Source organism: Coturnix japonica, chromosome 3, assembly GCF_001577835.2.
Source record: "Coturnix japonica isolate 7356 chromosome 3, Coturnix japonica 2.1, whole genome shotgun sequence".
Lineage (NCBI taxonomy): Eukaryota > Metazoa > Chordata > Aves > Galliformes > Phasianidae > Coturnix > Coturnix japonica.
In genome coordinates this window covers 10,827,906-10,851,597 of record NC_029518.1, presented here as the reverse complement: position 1 = coordinate 10,851,597, position 23,692 = coordinate 10,827,906, and the positions used below count along the sequence as shown (strand labels likewise).

General features: G+C 50.6%; 1 protein-coding gene across 1 annotated transcript in view; it reads right to left on the bottom strand.

The window, feature by feature from the left end:
• Positions 1-1,286: 1,286 nt before the first annotated feature.
• Positions 1,287-23,692, bottom strand: part of ITPKB (inositol-trisphosphate 3-kinase B) — a 48,058-nt gene continuing 25,652 nt past the window's right edge. Inside the window, exons 3-8 of the mRNA XM_015856978.2 lie at positions 10,403-10,502; positions 10,049-10,262; positions 8,476-8,680; positions 5,686-5,787; positions 4,938-5,009; positions 1,287-3,506 (exon numbers count right to left, since the gene is read on the bottom strand). Of these exons, the coding sequence (XP_015712464.1) occupies positions 3,291-3,506; positions 4,938-5,009; positions 5,686-5,787; positions 8,476-8,680; positions 10,049-10,262; positions 10,403-10,502 (909 nt within the window). The 3' untranslated portion in view covers positions 1,287-3,290. The remainder of the gene's footprint in view (positions 3,507-4,937; positions 5,010-5,685; positions 5,788-8,475; positions 8,681-10,048; positions 10,263-10,402; positions 10,503-23,692) is intronic.

The following is a 23,692-nucleotide window of genomic DNA, read 5'->3' as shown; positions in this document are numbered from 1 at the left end:
GCGACTGAGTTTTGTACTGTAGGAATAATCTTACAGCACACAAATTCAGTTACTTCTCCCTCTGCTTACAAAGACAGAAGTCATTATTTCTGTACATAATAGGACGGATATCCACTGAGAAGACTTGCACTTCATTCCAGCTTTAAACAGAAGCTATCACAGCTTGACTTGATCGCTATATCTCGGTGTCCTATTGACGCCAATAGCTTCTCTCAGCCCGCTCTATGGAGATCAGCCAGCAGGTGGCGTTCGATAGGCGGTCAGAAGCCTTAATATTACTGTAGTAAAGATAGTGCATGTTTGCAAAACAAGTAGAGCAGCACAACCGCTCACTGCCCAGCCCTGAGCAGCAGCCACCCTCAGCCAGCTCCCCTCTGCTTGTACAGTTTCTTCAACACAATGTAATACGGTATGGAACATCCTTGGGCCACCTTGTACAGCACCATGTGTACAGACAGTGCAGTACTTCTGCCAGCTGCCCTCCAAGTAACACCCACCTGGCAAGCAGTGCCCAGCCCCCCCCATGCAACCCCCCACACTCGTAATGCTCACCCACTCCATAGTGTACATCAGACAGAGCCCACTACACCCCATGTAACAGCCCTAACATTCCTGTGTGCAAGGCGCATCCACCCTGAGCTCCCCACCAGGAACAGCTCGCTATCACAGCAGTTCTACTGTGAATGGTGCTCACAGGAATGAAAGCAGACCCTCATCTGTAATACTCTCAAGCCTAAAGTTACAGTCAATAACTTCATGAGCCAGAGATTCTTCCTACCTTGTATAAGATCCTCCGGGGAGATGCTGCTTTGCATAAGCACTGGCAGTAAACTTTGCTTAGATTTGCTGGAGAACAAATACAGCCAGTGTCTCCTGTGCTATTGCTTTCTCTTCTGCTGTAGCTGCAGCCTCCCCTTGTGTTCCATCGTTCCTCACCTGCACGGAGGGCTACGAGGCCTCTCCACACCCAGCATTCAGAGGCTGCTTTGGAAGCCCTCCACATTCCCAACACAGCACCAGGGGGCGGCAGCGGCACTGCGGGAGAGCAGCAAACCCGAAACCGCTGGGGGAGGTTGGAGCAGCGCCTGCTCGGTGCTGCTAGCGATTATTTTGGATACAAGGAGGTTTCACATCCCTAAGCAAAAGGCATCCCACAATTGGCCTTAAGGGCCCCGCGGTGAGCAGCACAGGTGCTGCCAGGTCTGTTTTCCAGGCTGGGCGCTCACAGGGACAGCAAACCCAACCCTACAGTGAGCTGCACACACACACAGAGCCACACCACAGGCTGCTTCCCATAGGCCTTTATTGGGACCGTTACAGGAGGTTGGTACAGGCACTGTGCGTTGGTGTTCAGAGCAGTTACCCAGTGGTCCAAAGGGGAGGTGGGGAGCAGCTCACAACAACCATCCCGGCCTTCAGGAAGGGCAGCTGAGAGAAACAGTCCGCTTCTTTTGAAGCCACCAAGTGAGGGATCTGGTTTACAAACAGGCTTAAAAATTAATACATATATATATGAGCAACTCAGAGCTAAAGTACAGCGATAACTGGTACATATCTAAGCGTATCTGTTCAAATCCTTTCTCCAAAGCTGGAAAAGGGATGGTTTAAAAACTCAAAAGACAGTTAAAACAACGGGGATTCCATGCATTAAGGTTTAGTGTTTTGTGCAATTAAAATGGGATGAAATAAATATAACTTAAAAACAAACAAACGAACCAACCACCAACCCAACCTTTTCCGTGACACCAACGGAGCAGAGGCAAGTCTGTAAGGCACTTCTGCATGGGCTGCTCCCAATAGCCTGACAAAGAGCTGCAGCACTGCGACCATTTCCAATGGGGAGATACGGGCTGAAACAAACCTTGACCTCAATAGTGGGGACAGATGTTGGGGCACGGCTGTGACTGGCTTGATGGCCTGGTCCCCATCATCACTACCTGAAACAGACCCGCAGCACGGAGGCCCCGGAGCATCTCCTCTGCAGAGGGATGAGCGGGGCCTGGGGCTGCAGCTCAGCCCTGCCATCTGTCAATAGCTGACCTTTAGCGAGCCAGCGCTGATGCGAGCAAGCTGCTTAGTTCAAATGTTCCAGGAAGTCAAAAAATAGCCTCCGCCCTGAATAGGGAACTGCTTGTTTTCACAGGACTCGGAGCAGGGAGGCCGGACGCAGGCTGGGGAGCTCACGGCCGAGAGCAGAGCCTGCAAGCATCGCAAAGACAAAAAAGAAGGGAAGGCGCAGGGGTGCCTCCTCCCTCCCTGCTTTGCCATCGAGACTGGTGTTGCTTCTTGAATGCTGCTTGTCCCCGTGACCTCCAGCCCCTACTGGGCATGGAACTGGCCCCAGGGGAACGCTGGAGGTGTTGCGGGCAGGAGGGAGGTCCTGGGCCAGGAGCAGGTACTGGCAGCACAACCCCTACAGCAGCACAGCCCTTGGCATGCATGGGATGAAGAGCAGCCGAACTGGTTGGCTGCCTTAGGTTCCAGTGGGCTCCTCTATGCTGTTTTTCTCCCTGCAGCCCTAGCAAAGCCTCTATTCCCCACAGAGAATGGAGAGCTGGGGTTGAATCTCCAACAAGCAACTTGCACCATCACCATGCCCAGCACCTGGCCATGATAGGTCCCCGCACCCAGCACACAGCCCTGCCGTAACTCATCAAGGGGGGAGCAGCCTCCACAGGGTTAAGGGGATGGCTCCAACACAAAGAGAAAAACCCAAACTTGCCTTTCTTGTGACTCCTAAGGACTCAGCACAGCCAGTTTCCTAGGGCAAAAGGTGCTGGCAAAAGCAGATACCCCCCAACAAAAACTCTTCACCATCTCCAAGCCTTTCTTGCTTGCACCCATTGTATATGGGAGGGTTCCAGGCATAGCCAGAGGTGTTTTTGGGATGAAGCCTCTGAAGCTGGAGCAGGGAGAACCCTGCAGCACCACAGAGCCTGGCTGCAGCATCCCTGATCCACAGCCACCTGGGAGGGAGGTTCGCTGAAAACCAGGCTGCACAAGAGGCAAAAGCACGTGCCCATCTAACCAATCCCTCCCAGGCTGCCACCAACTCTGTGAAGCCAAGGTTCCAAGTTCAGTATTTGTTCTGGCAGGTTAGCTTTGTATTTACACATGGGGGGGGAGGAAATACCCTAAAAAATAAAACAAAACACCACAACAAAACCACCTTAAATAGGGAGAGTATAGCTTTAAAATTGGAAGGGCAAGGGTTGGAAAGTGTCTTGTAGTGCAGTTCAGAAGAGTCAGTTGGGGGCAGGTTTGGGTAGTGGCAGAGTCGGACGTGGGCTTTAATGCAAGTCCTCGCTCTGGGACAAGTCTGTCAGGATCTGGATGAGGTTGTCCAGCCCCCAGAGGTAGCCGTCCTCTCTGTTCCCTTCCACCCAGGGCACGTTGTGCTGGAGAACTTGTCCTTCGGGCAGCGGGGTGGTTTTCCCAAAGTCGATCATCCAGACTTTGGCTTGTTCCTTTTTGTCGTGAATGAAGAGCAGGGAGCTCCCTATTACCTGCAGAGAGAGGGGGACAGTTAGAGGTGCATTGGCCCAGCCACATCCTCCTCAGCCAGCTGCGGGGCAGCTCAGGCTGCATTTGCAAGAGGTTAAGTCAAGATTTTGCATGAGCAAAAGCAATGCTTTGCAGGCAGCTTTTGCACATGCAAACCAGGTATTCAGAGCAGCTGATTTACTTCAATCCCTGCTTCTGGCAAGAAGAGAAGGTCAGCAAAACACAGGCACAGAAGAGAGAGATGGAATTTCAGAAACCAAGGCAAGGTCCTTGGGGAAGGAGTGAGATGAACCTCAGCCTTCCAGTGGGAGCCTTCCCAAGGCCAGCCCATGGCAGCTGGCTGCCACTGCTCACACTCACCAGCCCCACAGGCAACACCAAAGAACGGTGTGCTCCCAAAGCAAGGGGATGGCACAGCATCCTGCATAAAGCACCGTTCTGTCAAGCCCAGATCCCCCTCTAAAGCTCTCAGGCACCTCTCTTGGCTAGAACAGAGCATCTGAAGGACAACCTTGTGCTGACACTTTGCTGCCTGGCTTGGCTGGCTGGATCCTCCCACAGCTCCCTGGAGGAGCCCTGGCCCCTGGGGTGCAAGGAACCTGGCAGCCCCTCTGCTGTGCTTCATCCCGAAGCAGGACGGAAAGTTAATGCCTCTTCTTCGTAATTTTTAAGGCTTGGAAACCGCTTTCAAAACATCTTTGAAAGGCTGTTTTGTTTCTGTGTTTTCAAATGGACTCCTGGCACTTCATTGCAGGCAGCATTTTGTTTCCATCACTGCACTGACCTGAAACATTCATAAGTGGCGTTTCCCTGCATTTCCCCCACTGCTGTGCTGCATGCAGGGGGAGCTGTGCCAGCTTCTCTTGCCTGTAAGATGCCAAGGAAATGCACTCTCAAGAGTTCATTAACCAGATGCAGCATCAAATACTCTTTGCCAATGATAGTGTCCTTCCAGGAAAGTGTCCTGACTGTGGTGCCCTGGCTCAGCAATAGCAGTCTCAGAGGAGGTCTGCAATTCATGACTAAAATGAAGCCTTGTTTGGAGGCATGGAGAAGCTGATAGCCACACAGTACCTCAGCTGTGCACCCAGGCAGGAGCTTCTCTCCAGAAGACCTCTATGCTTTTACACCTGGAACTTCTCCCAGTCATACAAAACCACAAGCAGCTTGAATTTCTCCTCAGCAACTTCTAACCTGCATGAGCACTGGTTTCTATCAGAACTGAGCCCAACCAGATGCATGAATATGGCACCAGTCATCTGCTGCATTCCCACATGAGGATTAGATCAACAGGTGTTAAAACATGGATACTAGAATTAATGGAAAGTTCTAGAAATGTGTAGCCTCTGACCTCCGCTCCTCTCTTTAATCAAGCTGAGACAAACCAGTCTGGTGTACCTAAGTGAGATGTGAGGAAGGAGCGAGAGTGTTACCTCATGGCACTTGAAGAACGGAGACGTCTCCAGGGTAGCACGGATCCCCTTCAACCGGTTCAGGTAACTGTTCTGGAATGACAAAGGAAAAGAAGCAGTCAGCTCTGTGAGAGGCCTGCAGGAAAACTGCTGCACAGGGCAGAGGGCTTCCCTTCCAGAACCCCCTCTCTCATAGTGTATATGTATGGAGAGATGGCGTTCCCTCTTTTTGGAGAAAAGGGCCACTCCAGCTGCAGCAATCCATCTGTAGGCTTTATATTGTACAGCTTAAAATGGGAGTCCTTTGTCCAATAGGGTAGTTGTCAGCCTGTATGAGTTGTTCCCAGCCAGATCTCTTACTCTCTGGGCAATGTGGTGCAACCCAGGAAGTTCTGTGGTGTGCCCGTGCCCAGGGCACATTGTGTGGGGCAGCCCACCCTGCAGTGCAGCAGTCCTGGCCCTGTCACACCTCAGGCCAGAAGCAAAGCTGGGAACAGCCCTTAGCCCAGGGGATGGGGGGACAGAGCCTCTGCAGTGGGTTTTGGGCTGAACCCCGAGCACCCTCAGTGGCCTTTGACCTGGTCAGTACCACTGCAGCAAACATGTGCCACTTCCCAGTCTTCTGCTGCTTTCTGCTGCTCTCCCTCCACCCACACACCAGGATGGGGTTTCTCTTCCCCATCTCTCTTTTCAGAGAGCTATCCTGGGCTGCAGAGCAGCCACCAGAGGAACCCTCTCCCCTGCAGATCCCGCAGTATCTCCCACTCACCAGCACATTGCGGTTCCCCCTTGTGAACTCCCTGAAGGCCTCAGTGACCTGTTCCTTTGTCCGCGTCTTCTTGAAGTCCCGGTTCACAGTGCCGTCCTCTTTCTGGAAAGAAAGGCAGCGCTGTGAGCGGGACAGGGAGACGGGCAGCCAGGGGAGGGGCTTGAGTGTTCCAGCAGCCACATGCGTCCCTATGCAGGGTGTGGGCAGTGGAGTGAGAGGGCAGGAGCCAAAAAACATCCTGTAGGCTGGGGAAGATGAATAAGTATGAAGAAGCAGAGCAGGGGCTGGGTGAGATGAGCCCAGCACCAAGAGCAGAACCCGTGTGCAGTTCAGGACCTCCTGCCCAAGTAAGCATCCTATCTGTAGGCCACACGTGCTCAGCTCTCACTACCTGGCTTTGGCCGCAGCCACGTATGCATCAGGACTCGCTGAGCACGCACACAACGTATAGGGGAAGTGGACAGCACCGCCACACATCCGTCACGTGAATCCTGATGTGGTGGCTCCAACATCAGCCCACCCTCTCCCAGGGGGATGACAGACACCAGTCTGTAGGAGTGCCACGGCATGAATTCCACAAGTAAGGAGCACGACTTTTTCCACAAAGCATCCCAGAAAGGAGATGGACTTCCAAGTGCTCATAAAAATAATGCAAGCTGCAGATGGCCTTTCCGATAAGGCAGTCTTCACGAAAGCCAAGAGGGCTGCCCATAATGCTGCTCCCACAATTACCTCCCTCCCACGGCTTCCTTGCCCAGCCAGATGCTGCTGCCACAGGGTTGATGACTGCGGTGACATTTGCAGGTGTCTGAACCCCACGGGGGCTGGCTTCCACACTACACAACTGTGAGGAGGCTGATAAGAGCTACGGCCGCTTTCCCTGCCAGCAGGTCCAATTGGTGCCGGTGGCACTGGGACAGGGCTGAGTTTGGCCACCAGAACCAAGGGCCAAAGGGCTCACAAGCTGCCCAGCTGGGGTATAACAGGCACAGGTACTTAGGAGCTGTTATCAGCCCCCACCAATGGACCAGTCCCAGGAATGTTTCTGTAGCAATATCCAACCACGGCCTTGCTGTGGGAAGTGGTGAACAACTCTCAGGTCACAGCAGGAACTTGAACAATATTTTTTTTTTTTTTTGCAGAGGGCAACTCTCCAGAAAGCTCAAACTGGGTCAAGAGGGAACATTTGTACTTCTTTAACTCATTAACATTGTTAATAGCTGCTGTTCATAACTCCAGAAAGTTAAGTAAGTGGCACTAACTACGTTACGCAAAGGAAGATCTCCATTCTGGAGAGGAAGAGCCATAACCTTGAGGTCACAGGAAAAGCAGGAGCTCAGCTGGCAGAGTCTCCCCATCCCTGTCCCCATCCTCACTGCCAGCCCTGCACTGCCCACTAGTGCTGCTGCTGCTCCCCTCCTCCTGTTATGCCCAGCGAGCCCATGCCCCCAGGACCAAACCCTTCCCCTTCTGTAGGCATCCAGCTGCTGGCTTAAAACACACCTCCCTCATCGGCATCAGTCCATAAGCAAAGGGTTCACTGCCTCTTATCCCTCAGCAGGAAAGAAAGCAGGGGGAGATTTGTGGTTGAATGTTCCCAGAACGGAGGAGATGCAGCATCACAACACAACTCACCTGGCTCCAACAGCCACAAATCAGCATAAACTGTTAATATTTTAGCTTAGGGGAATATAAGCCAGAAGCCAAGGGATTTAAGGAGAATTACAGTAATTAGAGCGTTGATGAAATTAGGCAGCCCCTAGCTGCAGTGGCAGGATTAGCCCTGGAGGTCAGCACTTTCCAACATTTTAAAATTAAAGGGCTGTCTCACTGCTTGGAAAAACTCCACTGCCAACACTGTGCTGCAGCTCTTACAACTGACTAAAGCAGGGAACAACTCTCCTCCATCAGCCCAGGCTTTTATGTCCATCCACAGCACTTTCTGGCCTGTGTGGGAACAGGATTTGTTGTTTTGGGTTGTTGCTTTTTTTACTTTTTCATTTCAAGAATTTCATATACGACCTGTTTTTGCTATAAAGTCCAAAAACGTCCCCAAAGCACAGACTGAGAAGCACCACTGGAGGCCAAGGATACATCAAACTGGCCTATAAATAGGCAGATACTCTTGATTATAGCATGTAAGCAGGGAGAAGAAAAGAAGAAAGAGTGCACATGAGCTCGAGCCCCAGCTGGCCCACTCCCTTTTTATATAGCTGCTGTTTTATAATAAGCACCAGTAATGGGAACTAGGCAAAGGGTAGGAAGGAGCAGCTCGTGGCGTGCTTGCACATGCCTGCAGCAGAAAAAGGATTTCAGGAGCTGGAGATAGTAGCAAAGGGCTGCCTGACCCATTGCAGGCACTGCAGAGAGCTGCTGCAGACAGCAGCCCAAGCACAGCAGAGGCTGGGGCTTCTCATGTTGCTGAATGCTGGGAAATGCTGCAAGGGGCCAAGCCACAGAGCTGCTCCTTGGGTGTGAGAGCATGGTTGCGTTAAAAAGAATGAGATGAGCTCTGCTGGCCATGAAATGCATCTCCAGAAATAAGCACAGCAACTCAGAGCAAAGGCAGTGCCCAGCTGCAGGGAAAAGCAGAGTGGCTGATTTAACAGAATTATGGCTAAAACTGTCACCTTTCATTGATGCCCTGAGCTCAGCTGAGCTTTCAGAAGAGCACCAATATGGCACTGTTCCACTACCAGCCTGCTCTATGTGTGCATACTACCGTGAGTAGCTTTGAAAAGCCCCCCAGCAGCTCTTCCTGCTGGCTGCACACCCATGGGGCAGTCTCACCTTTATCCCCTCAATCCTGAAGCCCAATGTGGCTGTGGAGCTGATGGTCTCCCTCCACTGCATGTAGCGGGGCTTGGTGACTGCCCGCAGCACGTTCTCCTCTTCAGTGGGAGCATCAGGGTCCACCTCAATCATCTTCTGGTACATGTCTTTCCTGAGGCTTGGCTTCTTCCGGGCCTTTATCAGCTCCTCCTCCAAGTATGTTCTGTAAGGAGATGGGGGAATATCAGCAGGGCTATGAACATCTTTAAAAATCATCTTAGAAGGTCTATTCCAAACCTTCCTATGATTCTGTGATCCAGTTTGCACCTCAGAGCTATAGTCCTGCTGAAATCAGCATTCCATCATCAACATCTGCTCCTTACCAAGGAACCAAAGGCAGCCTAAAAGATTATTGTGGTACAAAGATAATCTATGATAAATGGAAAATATTCACCAACATTGAAATCTTACAGTGAACTCCACACAAGAATGATCTCCAGATTAAGAGATCCTGCCTTAGTGGCAGTCAGCCCTTAAGTGAGATCTAGGAGAGGTGCAGCCAAGCTCCACCCCTTTCAGTAGCACAGCTGAATTGCCTTCACCTGTGCTCCCACAGCTGACTCATTGCTTGCCTCAGGTGGTTAATCTGAGGTTCAGGCTGTGATCAGCAGTTTCCCATACAGCTACTGATGATTTTATCCAGTATCTATCTGGTTTAACTGGACCATATAGCAAAAGTTTCTATACAATAAAGAGAAGTAGAAGGGATGTAGCTCTGACCAGGTGCTCACTATCACCCTCAGGACTCCAGGGTGCAGCTGGTTTTAGGGATTAAGGAGGGGGGCTGCAGGGGAGTGTGCAAAGAGCTCTGCATCCTCTGGAGGAGCAGCTCTATGTGCCAGAATGCACTGACAGAGATTTTCTTCACTCTGGCAGGCTAGAAACCTTCCTCCAGAAAACAAGACTTCCCTCAGCAGCAATGAGCCACTACACAACTCCTCTTGCCGCTCTCGAGGATGCCTCAGCTGAGACCAGCTGGTATTCAGACTCTGCAAACATCTTGCCAAGCCAGGAGAGATGTCTGCAAAACAACTCAGGAGAGACCTTATCTGTCCCCTCCTTTCCCATATAGCTAAACTTCACATTCCACACTCCATGCACAGCAATGCAGAAGTGCTGAGCCCTCTGCCCAGGTTGCTTGCAATAAAATCTCAGCAAGGAACATGTGGTTTACAAAATGCAAGGGGAGGATGCTGAGCAGCCCCTGTGGGATGAAGTTTGTGTATTTCTGATGTTTCTCTCAGAGGAGAAAATGATTATAGAGTAGCCATCCTCAGTGCAGCAGCCCCTTTGAGAAACACTGCAGATAAAAACGCTTCAGCTGCCATCACCAAACCCATGACATTGGGGCAGGCAGAATAAAACAGGAGAATAGAGAATCAGTGTTCTCAGAAATGTCGCTAATACCGCTCTCTTCATGCTGTTGGCTTAGCTCTGGCTGGAGGTGGTACTCTCACCTGTATGCTTCAGAGGATTTCACCCTCTGCTTTCAGTATTTTAGAACTCAAGCAATGCCCCCAGAGTCACTCACCTGACCCCCATCTTGCAGTCCATAACACAGGGGGAGTCAAATTCAGCTAGCAGATCTTCCATCTGGTTGTATCGCTCCCCATCCTTCATGACATCCCCGTGGTAGGCAGGAACGTAGGGCTTCAGGACATCGTTCATCAGGCGGTCAAGGCAGCGCTGCTCTGATTCACAGTGCTTCTTCAGTATCCTGCCATTGGCTGCCGCCTTGAAACTACCTGAGGGTGACAAGAGACCACAAGGCACTAAATCTGGGTGTGGGGTGGCAAGGAGCCTCCCCAAACCAAGAGGGGCAGCCCAATACATCAGAAGTATCTCCATGACTGAAAGAGCCCCTGGCATTCCCATTGCTCTCTACCTGCGTGTCCTGCAAGCTGGATCCAGGGATACTTTTTCTTGAAGGACATCACAAACGGGGACCAGTGCACCATGTTCTTGATCTTCCGCCATGATTTGCTCTGAGGAGAAAAAAACCGTGAAGATGAATGCAATGTTTTAAGCTTTTACTGTCCATAAAGTCACTCTAGGCAGCACGTGGCCATCTTGGACAGAGCAGTAGGCACCAGAGCCAGCACAGAATGGAAAGCAAATAGAGAATCTGCTCTTTTCCCATCACCCTGCGCCAAGGCAGAGTCACTGGGCCTCAGCACTACATTCAAAAATCACGAGTAACTTCTGTAAAGTAGGCAGCCTTTCTTCCAGCTGCTTCTGATGATGACAGCACAGCCATACGCATCACCTTGTCTCTGATCCCCCGTATCCCAGCACCACGAGGACATTTGCCCATCTTTAGGAATGCATGACTGCTGCAGATCACAGCAGACCAAGTGGGGAAGGGAGCCCAAGGTTCCTCCTGGGGCACAAAGCTCCACTTCGGACCCAGTGGGTAGGAAGAGACACTCACACATGCAAAAGCTCACCAAGGCATTTTTTGCTCCCCACTGAATGACAGCTGCTTTGCTTATCAGGTTTACAACATGCCCACGTCCAGCCTGCCCGCTCTGGCTGATCAGTAACCACGTTTTGGAGAAGAATTCCCTCCTGATGCGTTGTGTTCTTTGCCAGATGGATTGTACAAAACTATTTACATTACTTCAGTGAGAGTGTCGTTGGATATATGAAAACCTCTCTTGAAGGCGTGCTCCTTCCTGGGGAGAGGTTTTCCCTGGATTGTTCTGGGGAACACGCTGCTAACAAAAGGCAGCGACAATGGAAAAATGCCTTCTTGTAGAGGAGACAAACAAGCTTTATCCTGGCCACAAGGAGCTACTGGGTTCAGCTGGAAGTCCACAGATAAATTATCCTCACTTGCTCCACTCCTAATGCATGTGAGGGAGCCTTCCAGAAGGGCCCAGTAATATCTTCCTTGTGTTTGGAGAGCTGGCCTCTGTTCCAGTAACACTTTGCAGACAAGCGGAGAAGAGCCAGCAGCCCCAACTTGCAGCTTGGATGCTTGTCTGGAGTGAACTCACAGCACAGGAATCCATGCTGGGAACTGCTGACATGTTTAAAAGGATAGGAAGGAGCCAGACAAGGATGTCAGTGTCTGCAGTGTGGAAACTCCACTGAGTTACACAGCACTACATCCCAGCCCTGAGGCAGTAGGGCACTGCACAGAGCAGGTAGGGGGATAGAGGTTGGGAGCAAAGTCCTTTCCCCATTCCCTTTCCCCTTCCCAGCCAGGAGGTGAAGCTGGCTCTTCCCCAGGGCAACTGCCTGGTACCAGGAGCATCCAAGCACACACTGGTACCAGTATGTGAGCACAGCAGCTTGACACGGAGCTCTGCCACAGTGGGTGACACCAGGCATCCCCTGCAACCCTCTGCACAGCAGCTTTGCTCAGCAGCATGGCTTGCTGGCCTTGGCAGGGCAGTTCCCTACCTGACATGAGGATGGATGTTTTTATTTCCAAGCGCTGTGCCAGAACTGGTGTGCTGTAGCTGTTCTTTGTTCTGCTCTTGGCAGAGAGTGAGAGGAAAGCTGGGGGGGGCGGGGGGGGGGGGGTCCCTCTTTTTGTTTTTAAAATAGAAACATCAAGTCCTGACAGATGTCATGAAAAAAGAGTGAGGAAAAAACTGAGGGAGTCTGGACCCCAGATAAGCTCAACCCACCTCGTCTGAAACAAAGAGAAGGTATCCTGGTACCCTACAGCAGCTCTGTAAGTCCCTCAGCCTCAGGAAAACAGCCAAAGCAATTCAAGATTTTGTTTTTCAGGGGCTACAGCTCAGCACCTACAACCTTGATGCACATCAAGATGCTGGCAGAATGAAGCCAAGGGTCCCCTGGAGCAGTGCAAACCACTGGTCCCACTTTGCTAGGGCTGCCCAAGCTCTCGGTGTGCTTGGCTCACAGAGACCAGCTTTGAACTGAGTGTACTCGGTGAACAGGGTGAATAGGGGTCTCCTGCTCTGTTAGGATGCAAAGGGAGTGCTGAGCCACTGTCACTGCTGAAATCTTATTTGCCCACAATGAAGTGAGCAGGCGGCACATCATGCCAAGAGCTGAACACGCTTGTTTTGTTTGGTCAGAGCCCGTGCCATACATGCATCACTTACAGCTGCTTGTGGCATCATGACACCCCGCTCTCTCCAAATTCCAGCCCCCAGCTGCTTCCCCTCCCCAAAAACTCCCAAAGCTGTGCTGGCCAATTGAGCTCTCACAGCAGCTGCATGTAGCCTAGATAAGCAGGGGATGTGCAGAAGGTGTCCAATGCAGTTTGACACTTTGAACATCAGCACATGCTGATCCATCAGCTGCTATGCAGCAATTTAGTGACTGAAAATAAACGTGGTGAGGAGCAGCATCATTTGCACTCATCATCTGCTACATGGAAATGAAGCTGAGCACCTGGCAGAGCCAATTTCTGCCTCTGCTTTCCCAGCCCCTCATCAGCTCATCCCATCTGTGGTATGGTGAACAGGACCAGTGGAGCTGAGCCCTCCTGGACAGGACCCACAACTAGGCAAGGAGAGAGGAGAGGAGTGCTGGGAAAACAATTTAATCTTCTCTGTGTTTAACTTTGCTTATCTGAAGCTTAAGGCAAACGCCAGGCTTTCCCCGTCTGTCAATAGAGCTTTATACGGAAAGAACAACATGGGAGAACTTAGGCCAACCCAGAAGGTCAGAGGATACATTGTGTTTAATTAGATTAAACAAAAAAGTGACTGATGAGCTCAGTCCTCACTGCACATTTTCCCCCTGGCAGATGGCTTTCCTCTCGTGCCTGCTCAGGGATATGGGCTCTTCTGGCCACTCCCTTCCCCTTCTCAGAGCTGGGTTCGGTTGGTGCTATGGGGAGCTGGGGCTGCTTTGCCCTTCACAGTGCATCGAGACAGAGAGATGGGCAGAAAACAATTTCATTTGTTGGAATTATCATAGAATCTATAAGATTGGAAAAGCCGTCTAAGACCATCATGTCCAACCACCAACCCACCTCCACCATGCCCACTAACCCCTCAGTGCCACATCTCCTCATTCCTTTAACACCTCCATAGACGGTGACCCCACCACCTCCCTGGGCAGCCTGTGCCAGTGCATCACCACTCTTTCTGAGAAAAACTTCTCCTAATATCCAACCAATTATGGTTTCCTATGGTTTGACAGGACTGAACATTCCTGGAAATAGCTGGAGATGGATCCTTTTTATGCGCTGCTGGAGTCAAGGTCATGCAGCTGGAGCGTGACGCCTCACTGCTGAGCTGGGCTGGTGAGCTGCTCCTTGTGTCTGCAGCCTTGCGGTTTGACAAACAGCAACTCAAGCAGCTGAGGAGAGCAGACTTTGCACTGGAGAGGCCTCCTCTGCAATAAATAAATACGTGGGGCAGCGTTTGCCCGCAGAGTTCACTCCGTGTCGGCTTGCTCAGGGGCCACACGCACACAGCCAAGGGAAAGGAAGCCATTTCGTTTTCCATGTTTAAAAGAACGAATGCGTTTTCTTTTGGTCTTTAGAAAGTAGTTAAGGTTTCCCTAGTGATGGCTGTTTCCCTTCACTGGGAAAAGCTCCATCGGGGAGGCGAGGAGGCCAGCTCTGCTTAGTGTGCAGGGTGCTGGTGGCAGATGGCAATGGGGCAGGGCAGGCAGGGACCTGCATGCTGCCAGCGGCCTCCTCTGTGCCCCCTGCACACAGGATCACTGCTGAAACCACTCATGATGTGCTCCAGGTCGCTAACAAGGAGCTCAGGCTGTGCCCTGCTGCTGGGCAGCCTTCTGAGAGGGGAGCCCTGCCAGCCCAATGTCTTACGCAGTCTTCTTCCAATGCAAACCGCCCACATCCACACCAATGTGGCCGAAGTTGCTGCCTTCTCTGCCATCTGAGGGAGATTAACACGAGTGACAGAGGAGCCTCGGCCAGAATGCAGGGAAGCCAGGAACATCTGCTGGGATCATCGAGAATTATTCCAGCCTATTGGAAAAAAACAGGAGCTCATTGCAGACTCCCCCTTCCTGCCTACGATGCTGGAGAGGAGAAAGCCCAGATGGGTGTCCGTGGTGCTTGGAAGCGGCCTTCCCTCTGACAATAGGAGGAAGCCCTATTGCTGTGGGACCGGCAGCAGCACCCGGTGTGCGGAGATGGTCGCAGCCTCCCCCTGTTCACTCACGGTGCACAGTGATGTGTGGGCATGTGCAGGGGGCTGAATCAAAAGCATCGGGTGCGAGAGAGGCAGAAGTGGCCCTGGAGCTGCGGTTGTCTCTGTGAGTGTTGCTTCCCGACTGGCAGCCTCCTCTTCAGTCAAGGCAAAATCTTCCTAGCACAAATCAGTCATAACTGGCTTTCCAGTAAAGCTGCATGAATTAATTGTACGCATTAGGCAAGTCCAGCCCACTTTCCTGAGAGGGAACCGATCCAGATCTCTGGAAATGTCTTTGTTACTCATTAGGTACATACAAATGACATTTGTTAAGCAATTTTCGGCTTAGACTATTCAAGGGAAACAGTTGGTCACTTCTGGTGGACTGCTGCTTCCCCAGCAAGCAGCTCCAATTGGTGTACATGCTATACATACAAAGCTCCAGGAGCATACTGTCCACAAGCATCGGGGCTACATAAGCAAGATTCTGCAAAACCAATGCCACGTCATGAAAGGTTAATGATGCAGTCTGGAAATGCACCCTTCTACCAAGAGAAAGTGCAATAATCTTGAGAGCGGCCTAAGTGCTGGAGGCTGCAGGAGGAGCACAAGGAAGGGGAAAAGTCATGGTGAGAGCTATGATAGTTTGCTTAGAATAAATATGTTTTTTAAAATTAGTCATCAGCCCCAACCACGCCTGCATTTACTGTGTACACCGAGTGTAAAAAGCTGGTTTAAAAGAGCAGTTATGAGTTTCATAAACACAACCAAACCATAAAGCTGAATGTTCAACATGCATGACCTTTTAATTTGCCTTTAAATCAGTTTAGCACTTTCATTTGCGCTTGGAGCCCCTTGTGTTTGGATAGCACTTTGACGGAGCAAAGTGCTCTGTAGACTTTATTGGCTCTCACGTCAGAGAAGCTGGTGCTGCATGGCTGGAGGAGCCCCTGCTGACACAGCAGCTGCTGAGAGCACCAACCTGCCTCAGTCACAGCTCCGTGGCTTTCCAACCCAGCCTTGTGCCGACATGCAGGGCTGGCACAGGGCAGGAAAAAGAAGATTTCAGTTGTAAAGTCCTAAGATACTGAAGAAGAACCGTGCTGATACTAAAATAGCACTGTGCTCAGGACAGCGTGTCACCCTGCAGGGCTGAGGCTGGTACATGGAGGACATGCTGGGATGTGGAACAGTCTCAGAGGAGCTGGACTCAATGACGCTTATGGGCCCGTTCCAGATTGTGGTGTCCTGTGATTCTATGATTCTAAATGAGAGGAGTCTGCCTCCCGCACACTGTCATCCCCATCCTGGCATGTGGGAGCAGAGGGTCTGAGCAGCCCACACAGCCCACACAGTGCACCCAGAGGTGACCCAGCCAATTCAGATTCCTCATTTAAAGAGTGAGACCTGAAAATGCACATTTGCCTTTTTCCTTTTTTTTTTTTTTTTAAAGGGACGTAGTTTCTAAACTAAATATTTCTCTTGAAAGAGGCTGTATTTGAGGCAAGCAGCAGCAGCCAGGCACGCGGCATGGCGTGGTGTCTGAGCACATAACTCCAGCACCAGCCTCTGAGCGCCGCTTTAGCAACAAGCAGCTCCCCTCCAACAAGCTGTGACATCCTTTCAAGAAGTAGAAATGGCGGGTTTCAAGTTAAAATCCAAATAGTCTTTCCCAGAACAACCCTATCAAATTTGAAGAAAAGGCTTGAGCCATTTTCTGGTCCAAATAAGGACAAGAAAGTGAAGGGTAGGAGGCTGTTATATCTAGCCATATAATCACAAAGGCGCTGGCGGATGCGATACAATGAACCCATTATAAACGTGGGTGGAACAAAGGCAGAGTTTAGCTCATTGTGTCTTAGCATTTCTAAATATATTTTCTCTTGGGGGAAGAGGGAGTGAGAAGAGAAACGAACGTAGGGAAGGTGCCTGGTTCTCCATATGACTGGGGCTCGGCAAGCCCATATCTGCAAGGCTGTCACTGTGGGCAGCAGCAAATCCTCCTGCCGAAGGAGACTATGTTTAGCTCTGAGGGTGAGGGAAGCAGAAGAGGAGGTAGAAAAATTTAGTCATCTTCCCTCAGACACTTTGTTGTTTGTTTACTTCAGCAGCACTTGACTTAGTCACTAGGTCTCCAACAGGCTATTTTTAGTATTTTTATTTTTTTTCAAAGAAAATAAGAGAAAAAAGAATCTCCTCTCCACGTAAGTGGGGTGATTTGGAGACAGTAAGCGGCTAATGGCCAGGACTTCACCCTGTAGGGGTGCTGCAGAAGCCCAGGAGCGGGTCTGTCAAGTACAGGAGCCTGCTGGCATTTGACAGCAGCAGAAAGAAACAAAAATGCTGAGTGCAAGCGTGACCAATAGCTGAGCACCTCCAGTGCCTCAAGGGTCCATGCCCAGCGCCTGCACCTGATTCCCATTCTCCTGCCCCACCAGAGAGCAAGCCTGCTGGTACAGCAGCAACCTGGTACACTTTCCAGTCAACTCACAAAGGGTTTTCTGGAGGTCTCAGAAGGCACCCACGGAGCTCACAGCTTCCTGTTTCTTTAAGTAAAGCCTGCGAGTAAAGCTTAAACTTTACTACAAAGCAGCATAAGCAGGTCCCTGTTCCTCATTGTCATTTGGTACCATACAGCGAAATGCGCGTTGTTAGCCTACAAATAGGAAATGCTGCTGCAGTGTTGGAAAAATTGGGTGTTTTTCCTGTACTAACACAAGCACAATGGCCAAGTGCCAGATGCCTCTGCCCCTTCTTTGAAGGCCGACGGAATTCCTTGCAGAGCTCCTAAATTCCTGCTGCGTTAGCACCCAGCAGGCTCCAGCCACATGAGCAAGCCCTGGTATTTCCTTGTTCTCCCTCTCCACTCTGCTAAGGGCTGGGGGATGCTGAGTGCTGCGTCCCATCACCGTGCCAGACAGACAGCCCTGCGCGCCTATGGCTGAGCTGAGCGCGGGCGGAGGTTGCCAAGGCAGCGGGTGACGCACAGCTGGGCCCCGCTTCTACATTTTTCCATTACACGGTGTTGAAGCTTGCAGAACAGGAGGTGGCTTTCTTGAGCAAGCTATCGAGAGATCAGCAAGACGCGGCAGGATCCTGCAGGGCGTGCTGCATGCTGCTTGCACTGTGTTTGAATGAAGAAGCACAGGACGGAGCCAGAAACGTGCCTGATGCAGAGTAAGAGCGTGTGTGTGGTTCAGGTCTGGCTGAACTACTGCACTTCTCAGAGCGTTCTGAAACAGCACTGTGAGGGTGTGGGATGAGCTACATCCCAGATCGCAGCTCCTAATGACAACCACCACTCAGCTCTCCACTCATGGTGGCCCTGGGGTCATGTCCCCCCAGGAGATGTTTGTTGCCCAACTAATTGCAGACTTCTCCTGATTGCTCTGCCATCCCCAGGGTCTGGATGTGTGAGAGTTCATCCACCACCCGCTGGCCAGAGCTGTAAGGCACCAGGCACAGCAATTCACAGACCACAGAGCCTCAGACAAGGGCAGAGGGAAGCTAACAAGCCAGATGTTGGACATACCAGCTGGGTACAATTCTAGCATTTCGGGGATGCTCTCTAGCAGCCTCACTAACTATTCAGTGTTTTTGCAATCTCATTTTAGGATGAGAGTTAGCATTTCCTCTTCAGTTCAGCCACTGCTGCTGTGTTAGCAAACCTGTTTGTGTATCCCCCATGTGCAGAACCAAAAACCTCGGCATCTTGTCCCTGTGAGGCGTCTTGTGCCCCACAGGCTCACTGCATCCCTGATGGGTACTGAGAGGCAGCTGCTGTGGCCACCAGCCCCCAGTATGCTGGCTGTAACACAGCCATCCTTTCACAAGAGTCACGGACCAGTGGAGAGTTAAAGCATTTGTCCAGTGGTATTGAATTAAGAGCCTTAAGCAGCCTCCTCTTCCTGGACGAGAACAGAAAAGGGAAAGGAAAAAGCACAAAAAAAAACCCAACTCCACAGGCATTTCTATGCTGTCAGGTTGCTCCTGTTGCTGGTTAGAAATGGAAAGAAGTGACAGGAAGTTGATTTCATCTATGGGATGACTGCTGAAAGCTCCCCATGTCTCCTTTGATGATTTCCTAAGTGAAAAGGCAGCCCAGCTCTAAGAGTGCTGAGAACTTCACAGCCTCACACTGAGTGATACCAGGATCAATCAGAGATCAACGTTACCCATTGACACTTCAGCTTAGAGCTAGATGCGTTCTGGAGACTTTGCCTCCCCTGCCCTGCTGGCTAGCACTATTCAGAGCCACTGCTGGCAAGCGAAGGAGAAGATCCTACACTGTTAATGAAAACAAAGCCACAGCTACGTGCAGTAGTGTAGGGCAGCCAGAGCCGGGCTTCTCCAGGAATACAGTGCCCAAGGTTCCTCAGCCTTAGGAGTAAGGAGGTGAGATCTGCAGAAAAATAAGCTGTGCTGTTTTGCAAACAGTCCGTCCCTGTCACCTGGGGTGGAAAGCTAACCACAGCAATGTTTGCATTTTTTTGCATGGGACCATTTGGGATTCACCGTTCTTTCACCTGCACAAACATCGAGATTCTCTGCATTAAAAGCAAGTCAAGAAGGAGTGGCATTCCCAGTGTGACAGGAATTACTGAAAAAACTCCATTTGCTCCCTTTCTAGAATGCAAAGCTCTCCCAGCTGTTGTCATCACAAACCAGTAGAGTCCCAGTGACACCACCATTGGTGGAGGATGTACAGCAACACACTCATAGAACCACAGAATAATCTGAGTTGGAAGAGATCCTTAAAGGCCATCTACTGCAATTGCCCTGCAATGAACAGGGACACCTATAGCTCAATCAGGTGCTCAGAGCCCCTTCCAGCCTGACTCTGAATGTCTCCAGAGATGGAATATCCACCATGTCCCTGGGCAACCCGTTCCAGTACTTCTCTATCCTTATTATAAGAAAAAACTTCTGTCTGTCCACTCTAAATCTCCCCTCTTTTAGATTGAAAACCTTTCCCTTTGTCCTATCACAAGAGATCCCACTAAAGAGTCCATCCCCTTCTTTCTTACCATTTCCCTTTAGATACCTTTAGGCTGCTACCAGGTCTCTCCAGGGCCTTCTCCAGGATGAACATCTCAGAGCTCTGCACAAGAGCTGTACAAATATTGTGGCTAAATCCTTCCCATTCTCAGTCCCAAACATCACTGTGTGTGTAAAAACCATGTGGCTCCTGAGCATCCATCCAGCTACTGCCTGGCTGGTGGCCACAATTCGATCAGAGCAAGGAGGGACACCAGCACCCAACAGGGCCAGATGAAGCTGGAGCTCACAAGGGCAGATTTAGAAACCTCATGAAAGCTGAAGCTGGATTTTAAAATGCAAAGAAAGTCATATGGCTGATGCACCCATAGAACCATAAAAATAAAAGCCTATTACTTCTGCCAGTGAACGCTAAGGGATCATGAGCACAGTGCAGCCCCTCTCACCAGGTTGTCACGTGGCCATAAGCATGGAAGATGTTCTGCTTCATTCAGCTTATAAACAAGAGCACACGTTTTGTGTAGTAACAGCCAGTCATTCTGGGATGGAAATGTTTATGTGTTGGAAATAGTGTCACACTAATGGACCAAGGTATTCTAACAGCCAGCCCGTTAGAAGTACTAACAAAAGGCGTGTTGAGGAGGTGATTATTTGTGACACAGTCTGACACCAGCAAAGTAATCACAAGGCAGCGACTGGCACGGCCTGGAGAGCAGCTAGATTTGGAAGTGGTAGGGGAATTCTGCTTTCCTTCAGAGAAATGTTGTTAAAAAGGGGTCAGCTAAAGCATCTGGAAAGTGGCAGCGATGGCAAGCAGCCAACAGTCTCATTTGGAAGATGCTCTCATCCCATTAAAACATTGTTAATTTGAGTCCAAGCAGCTTCAAAGGCAAGGAGCAGAAGCACTCGCAGGAGTGGGGATCTGGACAAAATCAGCAGGGAAGCTGCAACTGCACTGCAACAAGAGCTGGGGATTAGCAGCAGCTTCGTACAGGTTCTCCTGCCCCTGCGGAAGGCTTTAAGTGCTGGGGGACAGGTAATGCACGTGTGGAGCATATGGGATACCTTTATCCTGTTGCAGAGACAGTTTAAATAACTCTAACAGGAGCTGTGCCAAACGCCTACAGTTTTCAAAGCACAGAGGTGCATTGCCTGACTAAAATTTAACTTTGCAGCAGTTTTGATCCATTTAAATGAAAGACATATACCAAGTTTGTGCCTTTCAGCCCCTCAAGAGAGCATCCCACGCCAGCTGAGCATCCCCTACTCTGCGCATCCACAGCTGAAGACGTTTCCCTCCCCAACCCACTGCTATTCCCCACAAACACAGCTTCTCCTGCTCATTCCCTAATGGACACTGAAGTGACATGCTCAGCTCTATCTTTAGCATCCGAGAGAGCCAAGAAATAGCTGCAGGATCCCCATGGCCCAGGGCACCCCGCACTGCCAGGCACGATGCCATCAGTATGCCCAGTACCAGCCCTGCCCATGCTCTGCCAGCAGCCAGAGCCCGCCGTGCTATCACTCTGGCACACTCCTTCCCTCCTTGGCAAGACAGGCCAGAGCTAAACTTTTCCATTGAGACGGTAAACAAAGACTTCGCTTTTCCCCTCCATAATAAAGTTTAGCCCAGGAAGTCACATGAATGCAGCTGCATCCAGCATGTACATCCAAACCAGCCCAAGCTGCTGGCAGGGTATGGATATACAAAACCTGAGTCAGGACAAAGCTCTGTCTGGGAAATGCACTTTCATCCATGCGTGGAAGTGCACCAGAAGGAGCCTGGTCTCCACAGTCAGCCTGAGGACCAAGGCTGGAAAATCACCCTGCAAAGTACGTGTGTTCTGGAGTATGAACAAACCATGAGCAGTTTGCCTTGGAGGCAGCAAGGGATTTACTGATGGTCATTTTGTGCTATTAAAGCAATAAATCAATTCATCAGTCAGCCAAAAACCAGGGCAAAGAATGTGAACTTAGGGAAAACAGGAAGACAGAAAAGTGTTATTAGACTAAAGTATTTTCCAGTGATGTTTAGAGGCAGTTCTGAGCCCAGCACCACAAAACCTGCTACTTCTGAAGCAATGCCAGGCTCTCCCTGCAGCTATTGTGCTTTCTCTGGGCCTGCCCACCCTGCACAGAGCTGTGCAGGCTCCAGAACACTGGGAAATTCATCCAGCGCACTTGGAGGAGGAGGCATGTGCATGTCCTTTTCCCTTTCCAGGGAGGAAGGCAAGAAAACAGCACGATGTGCTGACTCAGCTGTCTGCTTGGCTGAGCCCAGCTGCCCTGAGCCTGCATTTCGTCTGCTGAAAAACAATTTCCACCGATGCCCGTATTACTGCATCCCCACTTGTGCTCCTTTGCTTACCTCTCTTCCTCTTTTCTGGATGTTTTCCAGTGGAGGACATCACCCCAGTAACAGCGGACGTTTGGGAAAAAGGAAAGCAAAGCTCTGACCACCAGCCCATCCCTGCTTTCTGAACTCAAGACCCCGCTACGATGCATACTTACAAGGCATTTGTGCCGCAGTGTGCTGGAGATAGAACACCATGGTGACGACCCAGCTGATGGGAAAGGAGCACTCAGCCCTGGTGACTCCTCCAGTCACTGAAGTAGCACTGCTTGTTGATGTAACCAGGACTGACTCAGTGGGAACAAGCCCCCAGGGAAAGGTCCTTCTGAAAAATTTGTTCCTATTATTTACTCTGCAGCTTAATCAGGCATCTCCACAGACAAATCAGCAAGTACCTCCCCTCCTCGCTTACTGAAAATGAGGTCACTGGCCCTGATTCATTTACAAAGAGCTTCCCAGGAGCCCAAGAAAGTGAGCTCTCATCTTCTGCATCCTGGGACTGTCATCACCTAAAGCGCATATTTGAAGTGTCTGAGCCTGAAAAAGCAAGTTCTGCCTTTCTTCTTTTTTTTCCCCAGGACATGCTCACTTTTCCCAGGACACACTTAGTGCAGCTGCAGATGACAAACCGAGAGAGATGAGAACACGCATGTGTTGCTACATCTGCATGGGAAGTCAGGTGGTAATGAACTGCACATCCACACCACATTCATCCTCGAGATTTACTATCAGGCACAAAGCTCTGACAAGGAAATATCAAGATCTGGCTTTGTTCTCCCAGCCTGATGCAAAGCTTTCCTTGAACTTTAAGCTTCTGTCTTCACTGTTGAGCAGTAACATCTGCTACTTCCATGGGATCCAGAAGAAACTTTGCAAGAGCAATCTAGCAGCCAGCCCTTTAGTACAACATTTCTGAGCTGCAGGGCAACCATATTAAACCATGCTCTTTTCAACACACATGCACACAGAGCAGAAGAACAGGAAAGGCAGAGGCTCTGACACCTAAAAACCTCTTGTTTGAGGCACTGTTTTGTGCAAGTGCCATTTGTTCAAAAGTAAAATCCTAAACCCACATTGAATAAACTCAACCATTGCTTTTTAAGAAGTAATGCAAAGCCACCCACCCTCTGATCAACCTCTAGCTAGACACACATCCCTGGCTCACTCAGAGACCCTGTTCTGTCCCCATCAGCCCTGTGCCTCCCAGGGGGCACCAGAACAGGACTGCAGCCCCCAGGCTCCAGCAATAAGGGATGCTTTCACAGAAAGCAGTTCAGCTGACAGCTGAGCCACGGGCAGCCAAACTGATGGAGAAGAACACCACAGCTACCCAGAGTAGCAGATCCTGAAGGCTGCTCTCACCTGGCAGGTTTCCCGGATTGCGCAGCTTCCTTGGGTTTTGCCTTAGATTTTTGATAAGAGACTGACACAAGGAGTTCATGTACAAAGGAACCGTGCTATGCAAGAGCAGCGCCTACATGAGCACTAACGCCTTTGGATCAGGCATGCAAGCGCTTTTATCCACAGCCCATTGCACACAGTAGCTTCATAAGCTGCAATCCCAGTTTGCGTGGCAGCTGCTGATCTCTGCCTCCTCCCTCTGCCCCCATTTTGCTCCATCAGAGCACCTACGTGCAGGAATCCTGCAGGAATCCATCGGGGCTGAGATAGCTGCCATGGCCAGCAAAGAAACCCAGAGCTGATGGGAGGGGAAGGGACAACAGGGCCA